Genomic DNA, 16,478 nt, shown 5'->3' on the forward strand with positions numbered 1-16,478 from the left:
GTACGACTACACCTAAGATTTAATTCCCTAGTTATTGAAAACACAAAAAGAGCAATCATAGAAGCGCATTCATGTGGAAAATTTCATTTTATTATATAACTAGGCCTTTGCGCTATTTGGGGGGGGGGGTGAACTAATCGTCTTACGCTTGGTTACGTTGTATATATCTCCTCTTTATTGGCAATAAGCACAAAGAATTGCTGATTTGCATTTCGATAAAGTGGAAATAAAACACCCAACAAATTCCCAAATGATCCGATTATAGTGTTTGTTGCGCCACGTGTGTCACACATTTTAAATAGGAATATATTATTGTAAAATAATTTTGTGAATAGGTGTGATGTAATCAAATCGATGTATGAAAAAGTGTATGAAACATAAAAAGGTGATTATAAATATTTTTAAGGTAGCTTTATACAAACCGCAATTTACAGATAACAATTTCCTGCTCTTTGGTTTTTCGTTATTTGCATTCAGAAATATTTTGAACTGATGCTGCCAGTGTAACACTGCCGATATTCTTGCGCAGCACTCTTATACGAAAATGCCGCAACTCTAAAACGGCAGTCAAATAACGTGATTAGTCATAATCGGCTTCTATATATTCAATGCAATTGGTACAAAGTAAATAACAAAGCATGTTATTGAATTTATGGTAATTATGTATAGCACGAGTCACGTGATGTTCTGTCGATTCAATTGGTCATATTGGAAGTACACAACAAATTCAAATCGTTGTGGCCCCCGCGATTAAGTCAATTGAATACTTCTTAACAATTGTCTTAAAAGATCCAAGATGTCTGCCAAACAATGCGACGAATTGTGGTGTTGATGTCACGCGAAACCTAAATGACATACCCAAATTTCAATTGGTGATGTAGTACTCCCCCCCCCCAAATAAGTTTTATCTATTTTAAAAGCCATTTCTCGTTAACTCAATTTCAACTAAGTTACCAAGATTCAAAAAATTACGCCGTTTTTGTTGGTACATTAACAATAACACAAACTAACATCATATGATGTGCTATATGTATTTGCAATATTGTTAGCATATATGCCAATAATATAAAAATGTAGCTTAAAAAAGCTCAAAAATGCTAAAACCAATTCGGCTGTCACATCACGTGTCCAATCCAAATTTCGGAAGCATGATGCGTCAGTTCCCATTAGCTCATATCAACACTGAAATGTGAAAGCATTCCGATCAGCGGTTCTCTCAAAACAACTCACGAAAAGCAGTAGGGATTCAGGCCCTTATAATAAACTATTTTGATTTGAATTTGGTTCGGTAACCTATAAAGTACATAACTAATTAATAACTACAATTACTGGTTTCTATCTATAAAATATAAAAGGTAATAACGTATTTTGGAGTACCGTGATATGAAAATGTCTGAATGTGATGTTCACGTTACTCGTACCACACAAGATATGATAATAGATCCGTGATACTTTCACTATATATCAGTATACTTGAACTGACAATTGTTAACTCTTGAGGAAAGATGTAAATGCGAAAAGGTGTCAATGCAACTACTTTGGAATACATTTATTAATTAGTAGAAGAGAATATATTTTACATCTGAATATATCCAAACTCACGGTAAGCCGAATCGCGCCTACAAAGCATGAAAGAAACTAATCTCATTACACATAGACACTGTTCGCATCACTTGGCAGTTAGAGATACGTTTACATTATTCCTTTTAGTATGTTATTCTAGATCACATTCACGGCCTTCTCTATCCCATTGTGCGGACACCTGTGTGAGGTGAATAGCTGTGACACTAAAACGTCATGTTACAAATCCATTTATTCTTACCAGGAAATTTAATTACTTCAAAAGACTGCACGCATCAAATTTCACACATAGTATTTAACAGTCACGTTCCCCCTTTTGATCAGCAGAGATAATCAGATTTGTTCCTTTTCTTCTTAAGTTTAAGACACTCGACAACTTTCTTCCTCGAGATAATTGGTTGTGTAGCACCCTGTCTTATTGATATATATATATGTGTATACAACCAGCCTTGAATTATACATTCTATACAACAGTTGTATATATACGTACGAAGGATAAAGAACAGCATAACCCCGATAGTTATTTCCATGCGAATTGCAATTACACTAAGCAAATGTTACAATCAAATGAATCACATCTATAAAGAACCACAGTGTGTGGGATGTATGCGTGTGTCTTTGGTGAAATTTCAAGCACGAATACAATTGAACCATCGAGCCGATTTGATTATGTACATACACAAGTGTATTGAATAGAATATGTTGGAAAGTTGGATTAGGCATCGATTGATGGTTGCTAGGCGGACTGTCTGCTAAGGGCATTGGTGATTAAATATCGCGGTGATTAGCATTGGTGTGTCGGCGTTATTTGAACAAAAATACACGCAGATAGTATGCATGGTACGATAGAAACGCATATTAAACATTAGGTTATATTATTTCTCATTTCACGGAGACGTGTGGTAATTATTTCAAGTTGAAATGTGGGAACATATCAAGGGAGATCAGTGCATTGATTTGCCAGAACTGCAGTTGGGACAGTATATATTGAGCGTTAACGTACTGCAAATATAATCACGGAAACCAACACACGAGAAGCGGATTTTAACGCAGCCAATTCCACTCTCCCTTGCATTGAATTCATCAAGTACTGGTCGGGAAATATGAAAGCAATATAAATTACATGCACGAAGAAATACTAATATATTGATCTTTACATCATCTGATAATTGTGCAGTTACCATAGCAATAATCATACATAGTAAACATATACGCATGCATAGCACTTTATTTATACATTTCTGCGAAATACAAGTTATAAACAGGAAAACACTGCATTGTTAATATTGAAATTGTTTTACCTTTTTTTTTGTAATAATTTAAAAGATATATTTAAATACGCGTTCACAGATACACTGTTGCAGAATAAATGACACAATGAAGATGACAAAGCATAAATTTACCAAATAGTTGCTACTACGCTAGTGTATTGAAAAAAACATTGTATCTTCATAACACTGTTGCAGGTACGTGTTTAAAGATGAAATATGCACAAGAAAATTGAATTGTTGATACTACTGTTTTATGTTGATAAATATATTTGATTATGGTTTGTAACGATCTAAAAACGTTGTTCTCAAAGCTCATATCCAAGTATTCGTTCGCTGAAACAACGACTCTCTAATTAATGCGCATGTGCAGTAATTGTTTTGGTACGTACAATAACAATCACCGCACATGCGAAGAAGGTGTTTTTCGTTTTTCATTCAAAGACTTTTATACAGTACGCTTCAAAAGAAAAAGAATTAGGGTACAATAACTCATAATCCAACATGGTCCTTAAAATTCCATATGAAACAACAATTTTAGAAAATACATATTTTCGCCAAAAACGCTTAACTTTCAAACTTTTAAAATAATGCAAATACAAAAAATGCGCAATTCTGTCGGCTAGCGGCAACACAATGTCGAAAAGTGTGAGCATTTCCTGCTCTAAATGTCACACCCGCCATTAGGAATATAAACCAATGATTTTGCTAACCTCTCAAGCATGCATCAAACACGTCACATGCCATTGATATCCGTGGTTAGATCACCTGTGATGCAGGTCGTGTGCGATATTACCCACGATTGAATAATATCCCTTTCCCCGCGACATCGTCGGGGTTAACATTTGCAAACACCCCTTTCCTTTTTTTGAAGCATTCTGACTGAAAATTCAATAAAAAGTAACCTTCCCGCTACGAACCCAATCTACTATAATTAACAACGAAGTCAAGTGAATGAACTGCGAGACTCAACACTATTTCCGCCAGCGCTCCTTTGAAGCTAGCTTTACGCAATTGAAGGTGGCAACTTAAGTAATCCGATCCTCGAGAAACGTTATTTTGCGGTATTCCATTATACGTAACCCAATGCATTCGATAATTTGTACGACACAGATAATCGAGTGTAATACGTCCGAGAGGCAATTTTCAAGCAGTGGTTGATGTAATCCTAACAGAATACGATTGACCAGGAGTTTCATTCAATGGAAAACACAGTAACTTTAATTGGCATCTTACTGCGGGTAATTGTTACTTGTATTAGGTAGTGACTATTCGTTTCTATATAGATTGGCTTTGAGAGGAAATTACTACGGATATGAGAAAGAGAGGGAGAGAGAGAGAGAGAGAGAGAGAGAGGGTGTATAATTAAGTATATTGACCCGAGGATTATTCTGGGTGTGGGTCGCAGGTAGTTTAACCTGCAAACCATGACGCAACAATATATTATTCAAATAAATATACCTTTCGAAGTATGAGACAATCAATTTCAATGTTGTAGAAACCAGACAAACTTCAAAGTTTTTGGAAGTCAACTGTTCTTGTTGTTGTCCTGGATAAAAGTCGACATAATCTACAAAAAATGAAGCCTCAACATAACTTTACACAGTATAGAACAATTATTAAGTATGTTTTATTATAAATAAATATTTTACTTTTAATTTTACTTGTTTTTAATGGTGATATTTGTCTTAGATGGCGCCATTTTCACGTGCGCCCAGTATGCAACTGTTAAACTAACTGACACAAACTGCATTCGTTGCCAGTAAAACAACTCCCCCAACGTCAGGTATTATGATCTCGGTCTTTTTGTATGAGGCGCCAGCTCTCGGTTGATAATAAAACAAGTTGTTTTAAAACCAGCGATGAGTTCGGCAAGTAACATGCGAATTTCGAAAATAATATAAAAACAGTGCTTTAGAATTAAATCTCCTATTATTTAATAATATTTATTTATTTACCCAATAATAATAATAACAATAAGAAATACTAGGTAAAAAGGAAATCAGAAAATAGCTTACTGCTAGTCTAGTCTGATTTCCTATATACATTGGAAGTAAATTATAATGTATATAGTAGAGGGCCTAAAATAAGTATATTAATATGAAGATTAACTAACCAAATTAATAAATAACTAAACAAATGAATATGAAAGTTAATACAAATCAATGATGAATAAACATATAGCTTATTAATCAGTAAATGAACAAATATGTCTGTATGGCATCACGCTTTGCCGACACCACCACCAGCACCAAACACCGCACCTGACTACGCATCGAAAACACTATTTAAATTGAATACTATATAATCAGGGTACAGTGAGATCTCTGTGTGTTTTGATGAAAAATTCAACTATAAATAATTCCTATTATGAAAAATGGTGGCGCTATAATGAATATAAATCACATTCTCAACACCGGGGGCGCTAAAATGTACAGAGTTGTCATATTTTGAAGAGCGATAGCCTAATAGTTCCAAGATACGTCATATTCTGAAAACTGGTGGCGCAATAATTAAAAAATAACATAGGTGGCGGTATATGGGTTGAATTCCTTTTTGCTTGTACAGCGCCCTCAGTTTGTCTTTTCATATCAGTAATGTTGGTGTCTTACCTTCAGAGATTTGGCCTATTGTGCCTAATTCAGTTGTTTACTACTAGGCTGAGATGCTGGAGTTGTATCATCAGCCTAGATTATACTTATATACTATACTATATTCTTATCTTCTCTTGAAATCATACTTTTTTAGTCAACAGTTTCTATGTACATTTACCTCGTGAAACTGGTTCAACTTAGCCCACTGAACCATAATATTGCATTGTATTTTTACGAGATTTTAGTGCAGTCTGCAACTAGAACAGTTCTTTTACTATGCCAATAAACATGTAACTTTCACACATGTTACAAAATGTGTTCCGTAGTTCCGTGAATATTAAATAGCAAATAAGAATTCAGGATGTATACAAGCACTTATTTTTTTATGTCTAAACAAATTCTCCAAATTTCTTGTGTACCGCGAGCCTCGCGCGCTGCATATGCCCGCCAAAAATAAAAAAAAATCTTAGTACAAACATTTAGACAGCAGATAAGAATAGTACTTAGGTCATAAATTATGTTTACTATGCGAGTGACCTTCTACCTAGATCCAAACCGGGTACACCCTAAAACTGTGGTATTTTGATCACGTCGATAAAGCCATTATAAATCCCGGTCGACGTACACTAGAAGTATATAGGCCTACTCTAGATATTAAAGACAAATATAATTCATTGGGAGAAATCTAAATTATCTGCTATAAAACGATTTTACTCCAGTGAATAATCTGTGCGCTTTGATGAGATACCGTGACGACCATTGTGTCATGGCCCGTGATATAAACCGCTAGAGTAATAGCACAGCTTGCGTTCGAATTGATTGTACATAAATGTAATACACACACACACACTAAATAGTCCGTTCTGTCAAATCGTATCGCAATCTCACCACAGAATCATCTGATGTAGGTATAGGATATACATTTCCAGTAATTGTTTAATTGTTATATTTTATTGTTCCTAATGTTATTTGTCTTTGTTATTTGTGTTATTTCTTATTGTTATAATATTAATGTTACATCTGTTAGGTCCCATATATCATATATCAATCGCCTTGAACTACTACCAATATAGATAGATTTCAATTAGATTTTTCGAACGAGTGTAAGTCATTGCCATTCATTCTGAATAAAAACTGACGTGGTAATTTGAGATTTCAGAAATCGTAGAGGGATCTAGCTCATTTGTATATCCTAAGATTACCGTTATTGCATTTGTGCAGCCATTGCTGTAATTATGATTTCGGGATGTATTTGTATCATTATGATAAATTTTGGAATCAATTCAAATTCCACAATACGTTAACACTCACCATTTGACGTGAGTTAAACACACTTCTGTGCGCAGAAAAAGTTGTGAGAGTTTGTGATGTGAGAGTTTATAATGACGTCGAAAATATAGACGGCTTTATATCACACACGAGTTTTAGTCGACTTCTGAAACTGCGAGATATATTCGAATTAATATAATACTATGACAGAACCCCACATCCTCCCCGTGGCTTTCGTTGTGTATGGAAGTTATTTTCACGAGAGATGCGGTGTATCCTGCGGCCCTACTTTCACGAGCGAAGGTTCTGTTATTATTACATATGTTCCATATTTGATTATTTCATATTAAAGAAAAACGTGCAACAAACAGGGATGGAATTTAGGTCAAGGAACCCCATTGCCCATTAATATGTTCCAAGATAGTGTTACGCTATAGCAACGCGTGTCAGTGTAGAACGCGTTTCACTGTCTGTGTGAAAATAAAATAATCAGACATCCAATCTGAATCACTGTCCGAATAAATTACTCGTGGACGTTAGTTGAGCCACGATGTGATGTACACCTAATATGCCAAATATGTTGCTGAACAATTTGAACCGGATAAAAATATCAGACGAAAATGTGCTTACAAAATAAAAATAGTTCGGTAGCCAATGGAAATACCATGTTCATTTGCATATCGACCGTGAAAATACCGAAAACATGGGTGATATGCAAATTACTTTTAGTCAAAATAAGTGACTGTCTAAAAGTACCATTACTGTTGTTCAAATTTCATTTCACTCGGCAAGTATATTCATGTACCCCAAGGCAAAAATATAGTACTTCTGAATATTGTTTATTTGTGCTATGTTTCGAAAAACGGTACTCCTGGAGGGACGAATTTGTTTGGTGTGGAAATACCGATTATGATTTCAGAGACGAATCAAAATAAACTGCAGATAAAATCTCAAAATATATTGTGTAAAACCAGTGGCGTACTTTGTGAAACTAAGCCATGGTGTCGAACGTTCAATCCACTCGACGGATGTACCCAGTTTGCACGCAGTATGAGGATAGAGAAAATTATCACACTCAACTGCCATGCTATGTTGAATATAATATAATATGAGGTTATTACGAGAATACTTCAAAGTATGCACGAAGATAGTACAGCTGGAGTATCGACCGAGGCGCAGCGGAGGTCGATGCGCGGCGTACTGTCTGAGTGCATACTTTGAGGTATTCTCGTAATATCCTTATTAATATACATCTTTTCTCTCCAAGAATACATCGTGAGAAATCCAAAACGTTTAGAACAGAATCAGCGAACTTCTTTGTGTGGAGTCCGGTCAAACTCTGGTGGTAGCCATGTTACGCGCGTAATCATTGCATATTTGGAATTCGCATTTCCTTATATGATAGGATGTACATACGCCATAAAATACCGCGTAATTACGGCACGCTGTTACTTATGTATATATGTATAATATGTATAATAATATAATATAATGTTTAGACAAAATTATAATGTCCTTGTCTTTATTGCACTTGGAGATGTCCATGTGATGAAAAGCTTATAATATATACCCGACATCACTTTATTATAAAAGATTCATAGATAATAACTACCCTGTGATGCTACTTTGTTGATGTTGATATAACACTTTCAAACGTAAAAAAATATTGATGATACTATGTTTATAATACAAACGAATTTGCAGTTGCTCCTCACAAGCCATAAAATCCATATTTCAATCTACATGTTTATTTAGATGATGTATATCTCCCCTGAACTACACTTATCTTTATTAGGGCAGCATTTCCTTTTTTAAAACATAGATGAATTACTGTAGCTTACGAATTTTACTAGGAATTTTGCCATTGTATTATTTGTCTTTGGTGTCGGTTAGAGAAATATCTAATTATTTATTGTTTATACTCAATTGCACTCAAAATACATTAAATTTGTGAACAGTCAAGAAGTACTTTCTCAATAGATTATCCCTTCATCAATATATTTACATAACAATGAATTCAAACGTACCATTGGCAGCATGGTCCCCTCATTTTACACATTTTTTTAAATATTAATATGTTTCAGAGTAGCCAAGGTCAAAAGATTGTTTCATGTATAGTTTATTTTGTTCTTTACTATGTTTTCAAAAACGAATACCACTTTCTCAACAAAATTTACATACTATTTACAAGACAATGGAAACGATAAAAAATGCACAGGTTTCAATATACGATGTTTTGTCACAGAATACAAACCCAGCAAGGATGACATATTTACCAATGTGTTCTGTGGGCATTACATGTTGCGCATCACGAGACGCGGTACAACACAACCGTAGTGGAATGCGTTTCTTTATATGCAGACTCTCGAAAAAAAATATATGTCATCAGAAAGTGCTCAATGAAATACATGACATTGAATCGTTTATTCAAGAATGTCATCGCACAGTTCTCGCTAATTCATTGTCGTTGTTATGTAAGTAATTGTTATGAGCACGTTTTATGTGTGAGATTCGGTAATGCAACATGTAGTTCTTTAGAAAAGCAGGTTGTTATTTGTGAGCTTTGACTGTTGACCCACTTTAACTTCAATTAGACCTCAATGCAAACCTCATAAGCAGGACTGCCTTATAACTGCAGATTAGTGAGACCAATTTGTATACAATGTAAACGTGCCCCATACACGACTTTATCATAACACATCTAAGGTGTGCTCAAAGGAGTAGGACATTTGAAGAGCCATATTATATGGGTATTGCATTGACACGTTTAAACGTGAAAAAGGTTACATGTAAAATGATGTAAAACTATCCGCCGCTTTTTGTCCCCTTGTAAATTGTAGACGACAAATGCCAACTCACCCGTGGATGGATTGTTGCATTCTCAGACCTTTTATGTGAATAATTGGAATTCCTTAGTTGCGTTCGCCATTAGGGTGAAGTTTTACTGTTCATATACTAAGATATTTGCATGTGTTTGTGCATTATCGAGGTAAGTCAGTCAGAATGAACTGTTGGACCCCTGAAGTGTGTTAAAACCGGGAGCGAGGGAGTACCAGTCTGTTAACCCTTCTGTAACCTCAGGTGAGTTCCGTGAGAAAGCTCTCCGTGGAGGAGAAAAGCTAAAAACATGCGAGTCAACTTGGCACAGTCTCAATTTGGAAGGACCTACCAGCCGAATAGACCCACTTTGAATATGAGTTGTCCTTCCCGCAAACCACATATTGTTTATTCAACAACCTAATTGAAACCTTAGTATCTGTGTGGCAGTAAATTATTATTATGCTGACATGCAAACCAATCCTTTCTTTGGCCTCAAACGGGGGCAGTCAAAGGTGATATATTGTCATCAAACTAAGCCCTCACCACGGCGTGAGCAGCCACAAAACTATCGAGAATGCTATGCTATCATTGAAGTTGTACTATTACTATTAGTTTAGCTTACCATTAGACCTGTCCCGACAAACAAATACCCCTCCCGCCACAGTACTAGTATCTTTATAAGGATGAGCATGTGATCATCACTCGTAGTGCACGTGACTCCAATTAACTCTTGACGCAGTATTCATTGACCAGAGTGCACGTCGACATATCTAACTCAACACATAAACGTCACGATGGCTTTACTTGATGTTATTTACCTGTTATTTAGTAGTGTCGTTACCCTGTGTGTGGTTTGCAGTGCGACGGATGATTTTACAGGACCGGGCACGCTACCGTCTTTCAAGAGGATTGTCATAGGACGATGCGAAGATTTCAAGCAGGGATATGTCAACCCCAGAATCGACAAGGAAGAACTATCGTGAGTAAGGGGTAAAAAATGTTGCGTGGGTATCGTGTGGCGGGACAGGCGGAAGCAGTCAACGAACCCCTTTGTGTAAACAGCTGTACAAGTGAGGTTCAGTGAGTGTTACTTGGACACATGTATTTTGACTGTCAAGCTTTACGTTCGGTACACTGCATAGCCTAATATTCTTCAGCAAGTAGGATATCGTAACTACCATTATTTTGTCACTTTCTGTGTGCAAGAGCCGAAGCTGTCCGACAAAGTTGGATGCACACACCACATGCAATGGGCAAAAGGAAAGATTAAAATTAAAAGGTAGAGCATAATTTTAATTCCATAGTTGGAGGGCACCTTCTGAAAGGAGAAGAGCGAGAGCACAACCGAACAGCTTAAGGGTACCGCACCCATATTGATAGAAACAAGTACATGACAGTTATCAAATAATTTGAATGGAAATGTTTAAAATCGCTCGCTGGCTGCTTCTGGATAGATTTCAGAAAGTTACCCAAAATATGAACATTATATAATAATAATGTTTATTTCCAAAGTACCATAGGCCGCCGACCCTAAGTACACTCAAAGATACATCACTAGTATATGCGGTCACAGGTTACACATGGTAAAGATTAAACAAAGATTAAATACAATAGTTAGATATCATTAAGAATTGCTTCCTCTAACAACGATTCTCTATTACGAAAAGAATAAAATACATATTTAGCACAATTTCTAACAGTTTGTGGATTTTTGTTGGTCATTAGGTTAATGAACTGGTGTTGTAGGCGGGGCTGCTTAGTGTATATGTTTGGAATATAGCGCTGCCTCAGCTCGTCGTAGGCGGGACAGAAGTAAAAACATATGCACAATTATGAAAATAACATTCACAGTTTTATACATGATTAATACGCTCTACAGAATCTCGACTGTAATAGCGCCACCAAGTTCACGCATGGGCTGGTTATTGTCTTTCACAATAGCATATTGTGTTTATGTTTTACTACTAGTATTATTACAAATGAATGGGGCTAAATAATCAAAAGACATGGGACAAACCACATTTACACACATGGACTGTCACTAAATCCCAGAACGAAATTTACAATCACTAGGGAAGTTTATAAAATAGCTGACCGAGCGAGCCTGGGATAGAGGCAATGGCTCAGGGTAGGCAATCCTGACACAACCGCTGCAAAATGAGAGATCTGTTATGGTATATTCTGAGATATTTTGAGAACTTTGGATCATGCAGTGTTAGAAACAGATTCACAAATCAGGACAGAAATTGAGACATTTCCGAATCTATAGATGCATGTCTTAAGAAATGGTGCTGAGCTAGCCAGCGTCCATTAAGGGTAGGTGGTAAAGAGCGTGTTAGCATAGAGGGCCAGTCAAAATAAAACAAAATAAGATATAACTACAGATGGTTGTATGATGCCTTAGTGAATGGAGTGACAGTGATCCAGAATGGATCACAGTGGGTAGTTTAATAAATATCACAAGTTTGTGAGGGCAATATCACGATTTATTGCCTGAGCAGAGCCATGTTGTTTATTAAATGGTTCTTTCCAATGAGGTGAATTGTTCAATATTGTTGCTTCACACAAAAGTGTTTTCGTGTATTGACTCACACTGCCAAGTTAACAATATATAATACATGGAATAAAAAATGCTCATAATGTCTGTGTTATGTTAACCTCCAGTCTTGTCACATATGTATCAAAAACAAAACTAAAATGATCGATGCCATCTGCAAATGCGCTTTTCCAGAAATATTTATATATTGCATTCTGTAACCATTATTTATTTCAGAAACATGAACTGCACAGAGATATGGAACTCTCTGGAGTCTGCAGTCGCTTTTCGAGAACCATGTGACGTCATAAAAGAGGATTACCAACATTTCATTTCTCTTACCAAACACACACATGATACTGATTCGGTAAGTTGCCAACAAATACGTTTTGCTTTTCAGGTCATGTTCTCGTTTAAGTATATATCAATATATATGGACATACTTTTTGGTTAGCCATTTATGATGGATTGTCAAGATTATTTATAGTTATGCTCACCTTTGGCAAAAATATAAGCACTTGGGACAATAATGTATGTAGGTATGTCGTTTTTTCCTTCTTCTAAATATACATCCGTCTGTGAAGGACCACAGTCAGTTCCAAGTGAAAAGCCAATACGTTGTTGAAAATTGTGTTTTTTTTCAATACCGATGCTATTTGAGTTTAGAAATGTGTTGAATCAGTATGATTCCCAACAAAGTTAGTGGAATCGTATAGCTTAATATTATAAATACAAGTGAACAACATGAAAATCGACATAATAGAATGACGTTATTTAACAATAAAGCATTACTAGAATTAATGTTTGGAAAATTCATTGGAATGTTTTTTTTTGTGCCATATGAAAACAAATATTTCTGGTGTCCCTCTTTGAAGGATGGCAATATATATAGATGCATGTACCAGTGTTTGATTGAACATTTGTAAGACCCAGTAATACATCTAACTTTGGACGACATCTGCATTTACTGAGAATATGAGTGACTTGATGAGCAAGAGATTCGCCTTTGTAGAAAGTAAATTACCGCTAAGTAGCACTACTAGACTCTCCAGTAAGATAGTTTACACTTCACGATGTAACTATATGACAAATCAATCTGAACAATCAGCAATATGTGTTTTTTATTTCACATAATTGGCTTGATACTATATTGGAATCGTTATGAAACCAATTAGCAGTGGGTGTCAGCAGATCTCAAATGAATATGAATTAGAAAGATACAAATTATAATATAATACCACACAAAATAAAATTGGTTGTCCCGGGCGGGATCTCTCACGCTCCCGCTCACACTCGATGTCTCTCTCTCGATCTTCTTTTCGAACGAGGAAAGTAAAAACAATAACACGTTATAATAAAGTCCACAATATAAAACAACTGATAAAGATTTGACAATAAAAAAACACAAACTGTAGCTGGTGCTGAATGTTAGTTACTAACCTGACATGCCTCTTTATTTTGGAATTACTAAATAACTAATATTCATACAGACTCGTGACCAAGTACAAAACAGGACGTCACTACATTCAAGTGTGACTCACAAATGTACAAATGAGATTATATAAACATTTATTATGCACAAAGATACGCAGCAACCATTTGTACCTAAATTCAACACAGTGGTGTATGTATGTGCGTGTGCATTGCAATGCCACGTATTCTTCAGTGTTTCACCAACGCGTTTCACATAGGCGTAGACTGGCGGCGCTAGTGGCGGCGTTACCAGTTCGTCTGGTAGACACTGAAGTCGCCCTCAGGAGGGTACTCACTCATCCAAACAGATTATATATTTCTTGTGCATCGTTCAGGTCATTCTAGCGTCAACTTGGTGCAACAAGTGCGACAATGAATGATGTGTTTTGTACGTCTGCCAACCCAGGGATTAGCAGGTTCAACGCATAGTGTGTTTTGTGATTGGTTTGTAGGCACTATTCTGGGATGGTTGGGACGTGTACGATACGGTTACAGAATATGCATTTCGAGGCAATCGTAGAACAAGTTTAGATACAACTCTCATTGGGTATACTGGAAACTACCTTTCATTCTGTGGTTCAACTACTCACCCGTCTGGTTTTGATACTGAAGCCTGTCCCGCGGAAGGTGAATGTGGATTTGGTGTAGGATCGATTGATGCTTTCTGGGCTGCTGCATCTACTTATGTAAGTAAGGGAGAACGATCATCTACATCCAGAAACAAACCTCGAGTTTTATGGTTCCTTGTTTTAAACCACGACATTGCTTGACAAATGCCACACTACTCAACAATGAACTATTACAACATAGAACGTTGTAAAAAAAACTACAGGCATGCGCGAGATATGGGTCTCATATAAACAAATACTTTGACTCGTGCAGACCAACGAGTACAAACTGAGATGTTACAAAGTTTTAATTAGATAATTGCTTCGGTGATTGAAGGTATCGAAGGAGTCACTAGCGGTAATTAGTGCACGTCGCGCCTCGGTCAAAACTTGTACTCGTGATTTCTATTAGAAAAGCGCATTTGATTGTTTGAAAATGTTTATCAACACAAATGTCTCACATGCGGCGTGACAACCACCATCCTTTTTTATATTTATGATTTATTCTTGCTTATGTTTATTTAACGTTCACCTTTCACCTACAAAACATATGTTGTCGATGGAGAAAAACATCGGTCTGAAAATCCAGTAGAAATTCCTGGAAGTGGTTCTAGAAATCCCTTTGAGTGTTATGGATATAGTTAGTGGTAATTCCCCTAAATAATTACTGTACAATACAATGGTGTTACGTCAACCACATGGTTTCAGTTCGAATGAACATATATTTAGTGTGTTTCCATTTATTAATGTAAATAAATCAATCATGAAACATTTGAACATGGTCATATATTGGATATTTGTTTTCTTTTTTCAGTTTGCTGAGTATGCACGGGGGGATACAAAAGTGTTTTTCAATAGCAATCGTCCTGGTGGTGCTTTTCAATCAAATAACAGGTAATTTGTATTGATAAAGTAGCTATGACATTCGATGTGAACAACTGTAAATACTAAGAAGACCTTTTTTAAGTTCATGGAAATGCCTGACCACACTGTTATGTAATTTGTGTCCTTCCGCTGTACTACAATGAACTTATTACAGACCCACACTATCACTTTGTTTTGTTTTGAAAGTTACTTTGCACAGTACGAGTTGGCCATACTTACATCAGAAGACGTGGCTTCAATGAACATAAATTTAATAACTTTAATAGGCGAGACACCTGGGTGAGTTTCCATGAAACGAGTTTATCCGACTTTGCACAAAACTTCTAGTTCATACCACTCTTCCGAGTAGTAGACGCATTCACTGTTACTGAAACAACTATGACACCATTTATATTTCAGTGATACGTGTACGTCAGCTTCCATTATCGAATTAGAGAGAATTCTGGACGAAAAGGGGATAGCTCATAACTGCGTGGAAAATTCACCGTGAGTAGTCAATAATATCTTGTGAAATTGCAAGATAACATTTAGTTACAAATAAGGCTCATCCTACCATTTCTAGTAAAGTTGATTTAATTAAGTTTTATTCGTGGGTTAAATGTGTTCTTACAGAGATGTAATGCATATGATGTGCATCGATCATATTGGTGATGATGAATGTACAGGGATATACGAATTCAGCGGCCAGCAGCCAATCACTGTACAATGGCAATGGTACACCATCCTTATATTGACCGTCATTGGTTTCCGAACCACCTGATCTTATGTCATCGTGTCAGACAATATGTATACCCTTCACAATTGATTACTACTAGATTTGGGTATTTGAAAATAAAACTGCTCAGTTTCCCTGCAGTTCCATGCTTTTTGTTTTAATTCTTTACAAGTTTATAGCTTATTTTATTGGAAGTAAAAACAGCAGCAATAACAACAACATAACAAGTGCTGCAAAATTTGATGGACAAATTCAAATGCTAAATTAAATATCTATCAAATGATTAAATTAAAGTTATACAATGTTCCACTCAAAGTACTTGTGTAAAGTATAGATGCATTGCTTTATTTGGTATCACTATTTATTTGTTATACAGTAGAAAGTTCGTATATCACTGGTCGCCAATCATAGTACCCCGGCACGCAAGAACATAAAAACAATATTGCGACAGCCTCAGATTCTAACGTTGAAATAAAATGGAAATGTTGTTAGTGCTATTTGAAACAACATAAGATCCCCGTATTATAACAACATCAGTATCCAACGTTGAACATACGTTTTTCAATCGACGTTATATATGTGAAATATTGTCCAATGATGACGTTTGACATTCTTGTTTGAGTCTACATTAAAGGCCTATTTAACGGGCGCAGTGTGCAACGAGGTCATTTGAAAATGTTCCAACATTGTTCAATTAGTAGCACATACAGTAAACAAATAATAAATATA

General features: G+C 35.9%; 1 protein-coding gene across 3 annotated transcripts; it reads left to right on the forward strand.

The window, feature by feature from the left end:
- The first annotated feature begins 9,667 nt into the window (after positions 1–9,667).
- On the forward strand, positions 9,668–15,889 carry LOC144351933 (ADP-ribosyl cyclase/cyclic ADP-ribose hydrolase 2-like). Of its 3 annotated transcripts, XM_085501844.1 has the most exons (8): positions 9,668–9,793; positions 10,362–10,511; positions 12,306–12,435; positions 13,994–14,227; positions 14,964–15,043; positions 15,221–15,313; positions 15,434–15,520; positions 15,647–15,889. In XM_085501844.1, the coding sequence occupies exons 3-8, from the start codon at positions 12,310–12,312 to the stop codon at positions 15,792–15,794; spliced, it is 768 nt and encodes a 255-aa protein (XP_085357970.1). In that variant the 5' UTR covers positions 9,668–9,793; positions 10,362–10,511; positions 12,306–12,309; the 3' UTR covers positions 15,795–15,889. The 3 variants fall into 3 exon arrangements, with proteins under 3 accessions (XP_085357970.1, XP_077865330.1, XP_085357930.1); XM_078009204.2 differs by lacking the exon at positions 9,668–9,793 and having other exon boundaries at positions 10,274–10,511; XM_085501804.1 differs by lacking the exons at positions 9,668–9,793; positions 15,221–15,313 and having other exon boundaries at positions 10,274–10,511.
- The last annotated feature ends 589 nt before the right edge of the window (positions 15,890–16,478 follow it).

The sequence above is a fragment of the Saccoglossus kowalevskii genome, chromosome 1 (genome assembly GCF_978046115.1).
Source record: "Saccoglossus kowalevskii chromosome 1, keSacKowa6.1, whole genome shotgun sequence".
NCBI classification, from domain to species: Eukaryota; Metazoa; Hemichordata; class Enteropneusta; family Harrimaniidae; genus Saccoglossus; species Saccoglossus kowalevskii.

Excerpts from the sequence above, each read along its gene's own strand:
- LOC144351933 (XM_078009204.2), top strand. The coding sequence starts at position 10,327 with ATGGCTTTACTTGATGTTATTTACCTGTTATTTAGTAGTGTCGTTACC. Across the intron at positions 12,436-13,993 it reads ACACACATGATACTGATTCG|GCACTATTCTGGGATGGTTG; the intron begins GTAAGTTGCCAA and ends ATTGGTTTGTAG. Across the intron at positions 14,228-14,963 it reads GGGCTGCTGCATCTACTTAT|TTTGCTGAGTATGCACGGGG; the intron begins GTAAGTAAGGGA and ends TTCTTTTTTCAG.